Consider the following 7,755-nt stretch of genomic DNA (forward strand, 5'->3'; position numbering starts at 1 on the left):
ATGCTGATTGGTGTGTCCGTAGTGTGTGTATGTGATTGTGCCCTACGACGGATTGGCACCCTGTCCAAGGTGTACCCTGCCTTGTGCCCGATGCTCCCTGGGATAGGCTCCAGGTTTCCTGTGACCCTGAAGTGAAGGATAAGCGGTATAGAAGATAGAAGGATGAACTCTTGAATGCTTTCCTGCATGAGAGCCATCATGCCCAGATGCTACCTGAGCAGTTTCAGAAGAGCATCACATACTGGACAAAATTTCTAAGTAGCTGTTTTTAGTTATTTTTAAAATAAATGTTTTTTTATGATTGAAAGTTTACATTTTCTAATTCCTTACACACTGTTCATCGGACTCTAACCAGAAACGTCACAAAGCTTCTTTTGCTGCTCATGGTGCCGATAATTGGCTTGACCCTGGTATTGCTGCTTACAGCTATATCTATTATTATTATTATTATTATTATTATCACCACATAAATGTTTTTACTACTGTAACTGTAAATGTTTTACAAGATGCATAAAAGTTTATTTTATAATTGTCTTTGTAATAGTCTGTTTTGGATTATATGTGTATCCTTTTATTGTTAATATAATATAGAAAGCAGACTGACTGCCGGTGTCTCAATATTTGGTTTGTATTTGCTGATTTTGTTCCATTTTGGTACAATGATGGTCAATTATTAGTACTTAAAGATGCACTATTTAACTTTTTTCAGTATTTAAAAATGAATGAGCTTTGTTAACAAAATTCTGACCTGGAGCACAAGAAAAGCTAAAAGATCGGGTTGAAAACAGAAAAATCAATTTCCACAATGAAAAAAAAATTTATGCACATTTCATCTACATTACATTATATTACATTTGGGACGTCTCAGCATTCATTCACCAAGAAAAATAAGCCAAATCTATGCTTGACAAGCATGAGTTTTCACAGTTCATTGACGATGAATAATTTTCCAAGTCTAACTATTGAGATTCTAAATAACTGGATACAGAACTATTTTTTGTACTCCATGTACATCATAAACTATTGAAATCGTTTGAGATATGTAAACGTAATTGTGCTTTTTATCCAGAAAAAGCGCTGCTCCCCTGTTTACTTATATTTGTTTATAGGGCAGTCTTGCCCGGACCAATATGGCGGCGACGTTGACCTATGATTCAGCAGCCATTGCGGCGTCTATGTATGTCTATGATCGATGCTCCCTGGTTTTGCGATACATTGTAGGATATTTTAGGGCGCGAACGTTTCAGAGCACTGGAAGGATTTTGCAAGTCAGTGTGTTTACATGGACAACAATGACTACGTTTACATGGACAGCAGTAATCTAATTATTGACATTACTCTGATTAAGATAATAATGTGATTAAGGTGTTTACATGAGTCGCTTTTAGAATACTCCTGTCATGTTCCAGTTTTACATGTTATAGAACATAATTAGATTAACAGCCCGCAGCATTATTTCACGTATCAACATACAGTTTGCCTTCGTTATGGTACCGTATACAGTTTTGGGTGTTTTTATTAAATTTTTTTTACGAACGCTTTAAGTGCAGTTAATTGTTGGTCATGCTATACGTGCTAATAGACAACTGCTTGAAACCGTGGGCTGCGTCTCAAACCGCGTACATACCTACTATATTGTAGCCGAGATACATGTATTTTTCCCCACTACAGAACTCTCTTGTTCGCCGTAAAACGTAAAACTGCCTTGTGTGATCGTGTCCTGTCGCAAAATGCGGTGAAAACTCTCACACGACGTTCATAATGTGATTAAGGTGTTTACATTTCTGTAATACACGTCCATAATGCGACTAAAATAGGAGTACTCCACCTGTCTTAATTTGATTATTGCTTACTTCAAGTATGACCTTAATTAGATTAAGGTAAGTAAAAGTTGCTGTTTACATTGTAGTTTCTTAATCAAAGTATGGTCTTAATCGGATTCAGAGTGGATTATTGTTGTCCATGTAAACGCAGCTAATTTTTAATAACCTTAATCTAATTAAGGTCATACTCGAAGTAAGCAATAATCGAATTAAGACAGGTGGAGTACTGCTGTTTTAGTCGCATTATGGACGTGTATTACAGACATCGAAACACCTTAATCACATTATGAACGTCGTGTGAGAGTTTTCACCGCATTTTGCGACAGGACACACAGCAGTTTTACGTTTTACGGCGAACAAGAGAGTACGGCTGCGTTCCAAACCGCATACTTGCCTACTATAGGCCTGCAGTGGGAAAAATACATGTATCTCGGCTACTATATAGACGGTAAGTACGCGATTTGGGACGCAACACACGACTTCAAGCAGTTGTCTATTAGCACGTATAGCATGACAAATAATTAACTGCACAGAAAGAGTTCGTAAAAAAAATTAAATACATCCAATAAAAACATCCAAAACTGTATACGGTACCATAACGTAGACGAACTGTATGTTGATACGTGAAATTCTGGAGGGACGTCGGACGGCGTGGCGCGGTGACGTAATGACGCGGGCTGTTAATCTAATCATGTTCTAGAACATGTAAAACGGGAACATGACAGGAGTATTCTAAAACCGACTCATGTAAACACCTTAATCACATTATTATCTTACTCAGAGTAGGGTCAATAATTAGATTGCTGCTATCTATGTAAACGTAGTCAGTTGAGACAGACCTTAAAATGTCTGACTCCCTCATCAGTGCCCTAACTTACTGAACTAGGGAGTTGGTTGAGACATAACCCTAAATCTGTTCTCGTGAAGGTTTGACCCTGACAGGATGCCGTAATGTTTGTGTTCGGTGGTGACGAAAATGGCGGACGAACTGGACAGAGTACGAATTTCTGAGGCTGAATTACGGGCAGAGGCGTCGAGTATTGTTACACATAGAGACAACTTGAAAGGTTAGTTAGTGCCATTAGGTGTACTGGTGGAATACGGTTAAAGATAGTTAGTCGCAAACTTAGTTAAACAAAACACCTTGGTTCAGTTTCGATGAGTTAAAGCTAATGTTAGCCAGCAAGCTAGCTGTTTGCTAGTTGAATAACCTGTTGTTTGTTATGAGGTTTTTGGTAGCGCGTTGCTTAATACTGTCAAGTTAGTGGATGTTTTGGGTAAAGGTGATGTTTTTATCACAACCAAATAAAATTTCTGTTGGCACATTAGCTAGCTAGCTCTCCGCAACCGAGCACCGTGGAGCAGACCCATCATGAACTTGTATTTGCCTGAAAGTAAGGCTTGAGTTTACTAATTGTAGCCTCGAATAAGAGAGAAACTTAACTGAACTTTGTAGGGTCAGTCCATGCACTCGCGGAAACTAGTTATAATAGTTTTCAGGTGACGTGAGCAACATGGTTTACTTTTTTATTATTCATGTAATTTGCTATGGTATCATAAATCGGGTATAATGACTACACCATACATGATGCATTTGGAGTTTCTCATTCCACATTACTAATTAGAGCTTAATGTGTGAACAATGACCTGAATGAAATTAAGTAGCTCATTATACCAACAACTATTTCACTGTGCCTCTTTTCTTTCTCAGAAGTGCAAATGACAAGTAAAAAACATCATAAAGAGGGGAAAAGGCCAGACCTCCAGAGGTACAATCCCAGCACAGTACAGACACGCTGCTTCAAGGAGAGATGTGAAGGAGATGTACTAGCAATTTCCACTGAGCCTATATATACTTCAGAGGAGTCTGTGTCAGATCCTGCCATTAAAATGCCTGCAAGCTCTCTACCAGGTTCAAGCCTGAAATTCACCAGCAGTGATTGCCAGTCTGAACTAAGCAATTTTAATTTTGACTGTAATGATGGCAGTGCATCTTTCAGTCATCAACATACCAGGAGGAACACTGTTAAAAATAGTGAACTATCAAGTACTGGAACACCTGGTTCACCGAAACTACGGAAAATGCGCAAGCCTGACCGTGAGATATACCAGCCTGGTGGGCGTAGGGGTCAAGGTTCTAGAGACTATGGGCCTCCTAAGGAGTTGCAGCAGGTATCACAAGAAGTGGTTAAGGCAGAGGATACTACATGTAATGGGTTGATGGGCTTAGTTGACCAACATAAGGATATGCATCTGGATGAGGAAAAAAGAAATGGGAGGGAAATCAAGGATAGCAGCAAAAAACAGGTGCTTGGAAAACAAAAGAAATTAGACTTGTCTTCTTCAAACTATGCTCAGCCTACTGTTAAAAGTATAACTGATAAGGTGGGGAAACTTAACATTAACAGCCCCACAGCCATAGTTAAAGAAAAGAAGAATGAAGATGGTGGTAGGAGATGTTTAAGTGGTGAGGGCTCTAACTACAGAACAGGAAGAGCAGTGGGAGGAACAGGTGACGTGAATGAGAGGAAGGAGCAGGAACGACGAAGGTCCAGAGGGGGCAGGGAGAGAGGGTCCAATCAAGCTTCAGCAAAGAGGGAGGAAGGAGAGGGTGATGAAAAATGTCTACTGACACATCAGCTAGAGAAAAACAGTGAGCCAAAGGTAGAAGGAAGATTTCAGAGGGATGTGAAAGGAAAAGATGTTAGCCAAGACCAGAACTTTAAAAACGAAAAACACAGAGGCAAACAGCCAATAGAAAGAGATGGTGAAAGGTGCAGAAAAGCTCAAGGAACACAACATGGCACGGTCAACTGTTCTTCAAAGCGCTATTCCAAATCAGACATCAGACGGCCTCGAATCCGGACATACAGCACAAGTTCAGCCAGCAGTGGCACCAGCATGGATGGGCCAGTAGAGTCTGAAACACGCAGGGCTAATTCAGAATGCTGGGTGGGAGAAAGAGGGCCAATGTATAAGTCTCATGAAAGGATGATTGAGGAGATGGACCAGGCCACAGCAGACAAGTCCAGACAAAGGAGAAGGACAGCCAAAGACATGTCGTCCACAGATTCCTTTGAGGAGAATGAGGGAATGGAGAGAGATGGAAATGGAGGCCTCAAAGCCAAAGCAGATCAGAATGATGATAGAACATCAAAAAGGAATACCAGAGTATTGAGAGGAACTTTGATTGGTGGTCAAGGAGGAGTCTTGAGAGTTTCTCTGGACAGACAGTCTGGCACAGCCTCAGGAACCAGGGAGGACCAAACCAAATGTAAAAATCAAAGTCATAGAGGCAGAGGCATTCTGGTACTCCCAACAAGCACTGAATTAACCACTTCCTCGGAACCTGGACCTCAGCTTATGTGTGGGGCAAGAAGTAGCATTGGCCTAGGTAGAGGAAGAGGCAGTCGTGGTGGAAGTACTAGGCGGTTGTGGGACCCTAATAATCCTCATAAGAAACCAGCTCTGTCAGGCAGCCAGCAATCCCAGCAGTCATCTCTCCGACAGCCACTGTATTTGCAGCATCAAGGGGGATATGGGCCACTGCACTTTCTGGACACTGATGATGAAGCTGCTGGGAGCCCTCCTGTGCTCCAGGGGGAGGACTTTCAGGGCCAGCATGCTGCCACCATGGCTTATTACAAATATCAGAATACTGACAACCCTTACTGCTACCGGTTACCAACCAACGCTACAAACACACCTCCATGCTACACCTATTCCTATCAGCTCCCATACCAGTTACCTGGCTCTAATGGGATGTTCCCGAATCCAGGCATGGCACCTTTTTATGGAGTATATGGACTCAGTGGTCAAGTTTACCCACCTACAGTCATCACCTTTAGCCCAGAGGAAACAGAGGTACAGACAAGAGGGGAACTCGGCAAACTTCTGCGAATGGCTGACAGCCAGGAACTCCAGCTCAGCAACCTGCTGTCCAGGGAACGACTTAGTCGAGAAGGACTAGACAGAATGGCCCAGCTGAGGTAAACAAGCACTGATTATACATGGGAAATAGTAAACAATGGGTTGTGAAAAGCAAATTATAGGATTTTGTTGCTAATATATTAGCCTAATTTCTGCCCTTTTTCCTCTCTCAGAGCTGAGCTCCTGACATTATATGAGAGTGTAATTCTAACAGACATCGAGTTCTCTGACACACAGAATGTGGACCAATTACTGTGGAAGAATGTGTTTTATCAGGTCATTGAGAGATTCAGACAACTTCTGAAAAACCAGGATTCAGATACAGCTCCCCAGATCAGGGCCATGCTTCTAACCATACTGGAAGAGGTAAATAGCTTAATTTTTTTCCTAGGTTTTTTCCTTGTTGTTAATTTCTTGAGATTTTTGTCGTTGCTGAGAGCTATAATTTTCCTCATACTCCATATGTGTTCCAACAGGAATCTTGATGATGCATTTGTGGTGGAACAAGTGTTTACATAGCATGCTTTTCTGCTGTTATTTGTGGCTCATTTGTCCATCCTATTTGTGTTCTAGGGGGCAATGTTTTTTGATTCACTGCTGTTGAAGTTACAAACTGTATTCCAGTTTAAACTAGAAGACTACATGGATGGAATGGCAATACGTGCAAAACCTCTACGAAAGACTGTAAATATCTCACACTCCAATATTTACTCAGTTTATCCTTCCTCTCCTTATTTACATTTAAAATAAATCTGGTTTTCAGTTCAGCAATATTCTGTTTTTGATTGGCTATTATTGACCAACAATATTTTGAAAAAAGTACAATGTAATACAGTCAACAAATGAGAAACATGACAAATTGCAGAGACTACCCTTGGTATGCTGTTTGAATACAATAGGAAATTTATAAGTCTCTCAATTTCAGGATCAGAAAATGTGCATCATCAATTCTATATTATAATGTCTGTTTCCTATAAAGTGTTGTTAGATAAATTGTAGAAATTTTGCTGTTCATTTTAGGTGAAATATGCATTGATTAGTGCCCAGCGGTGTATGATCTGTCAAGGTGATGTCGCAAGATATAGAGAACAAGCAAATGAATCTGCCAATTTTGGCAAAGCACGCAGGTCAGGTGTTTTGCATCATAATCTTTGCTTATACATTTGTCTTTCTTAATACGATTTTAAAATGTTCACACTCTAATGGTGTGTATCCCATTTTGGCTGTTTTAAATGGTTTGGTTTTTTGTAACAGTTGGTACCTGAAAGCGCAGCAGATTGCACCAAAAAATGGACGACCTTACAACCAGCTTGCTGTGTTGGCAGTGTACACAGTAAGACAACATTCATTTAATTAAAGCTGCAGGCAGCGATGAACGGGCCCTCGCACCTGGGTGTACGTTTGGGCTGCTCTGCCAGGGGAAAGCCTTTCCATTTTTTAGGATTTATATAGTTGTTTTTGATATTTTCCTGTTTCCAGTAAGAGGCGCTATGACTATAATTGAACATTGGCATGTAGATGTCCTCAGGCCAGGATTCGTATCAAGTATGTGAAGTTTGGTGCAGATTGAACATTGTGTGTTTGACTTATAACAACTTCCTGTTTTATGGCGAAACATGACACTTTGTGAGACCGCCATGCCCACGCCATGTAGCGAAAACTCAAGCTTCGCAGTTTAGCATTTGCAAGGCCTTTAGATGAGACTGACCGAATGTGATGCCAATGCGGTGAAATCTCTAGGAGGAGTTCATTAAAGTACGAGGCCTGGAAATGGCAAAATCTGAGCAAAAATTTAAGAGAAAAATCAAAATGGCTGACTTCCTGTCAAGTTTAGGGCATGGGTTCAAGAGACTTTTGTACGTATTGGCATGTTACACATGTGTACCGGATTTCGTACATGTTGCTAAAACGTAGCGTGAGGCAAACATTGTTGAAATATCGTAGGTGGCGCTATCGAGCCATTTCGCTACGGTCAATTCTGGAAACCCTGTCAGATGTAAAT

General features: G+C 40.8%; 1 protein-coding gene across 7 annotated transcripts in view; it reads left to right on the forward strand.

The window, feature by feature from the left end:
• Window positions 1–1,979: 1,979 nt before the first annotated feature.
• Window positions 1,980–7,755, forward strand: part of smg6 (SMG6 nonsense mediated mRNA decay factor) — a 47,175-nt gene continuing 41,399 nt past the window's right edge. For 3 of the 7 annotated variants that reach the window (XM_053645714.1, XM_053645717.1, XM_053645719.1), the window contains exons 1-6: window positions 2,328–2,890; window positions 3,535–5,812; window positions 5,927–6,119; window positions 6,327–6,437; window positions 6,774–6,880; window positions 7,008–7,086. In XM_053645714.1, the coding sequence (XP_053501689.1) occupies window positions 2,800–2,890; window positions 3,535–5,812; window positions 5,927–6,119; window positions 6,327–6,437; window positions 6,774–6,880; window positions 7,008–7,086 (2,859 nt within the window). In that variant the 5' untranslated portion in view covers window positions 2,328–2,799. Of the gene's footprint in view, window positions 2,272–2,326; window positions 2,891–3,534; window positions 5,813–5,926; window positions 6,120–6,326; window positions 6,438–6,773; window positions 6,881–7,007; window positions 7,087–7,755 lie in introns of those variants that run through there. The other 4 variants (XM_053645718.1, XM_053645720.1, XM_053645713.1 and 1 more) reach the window with 3 other exon arrangements.

Source organism: Ictalurus furcatus, chromosome 16, assembly GCF_023375685.1.
Source record: "Ictalurus furcatus strain D&B chromosome 16, Billie_1.0, whole genome shotgun sequence".
Lineage (NCBI taxonomy): Eukaryota > Metazoa > Chordata > Actinopteri > Siluriformes > Ictaluridae > Ictalurus > Ictalurus furcatus.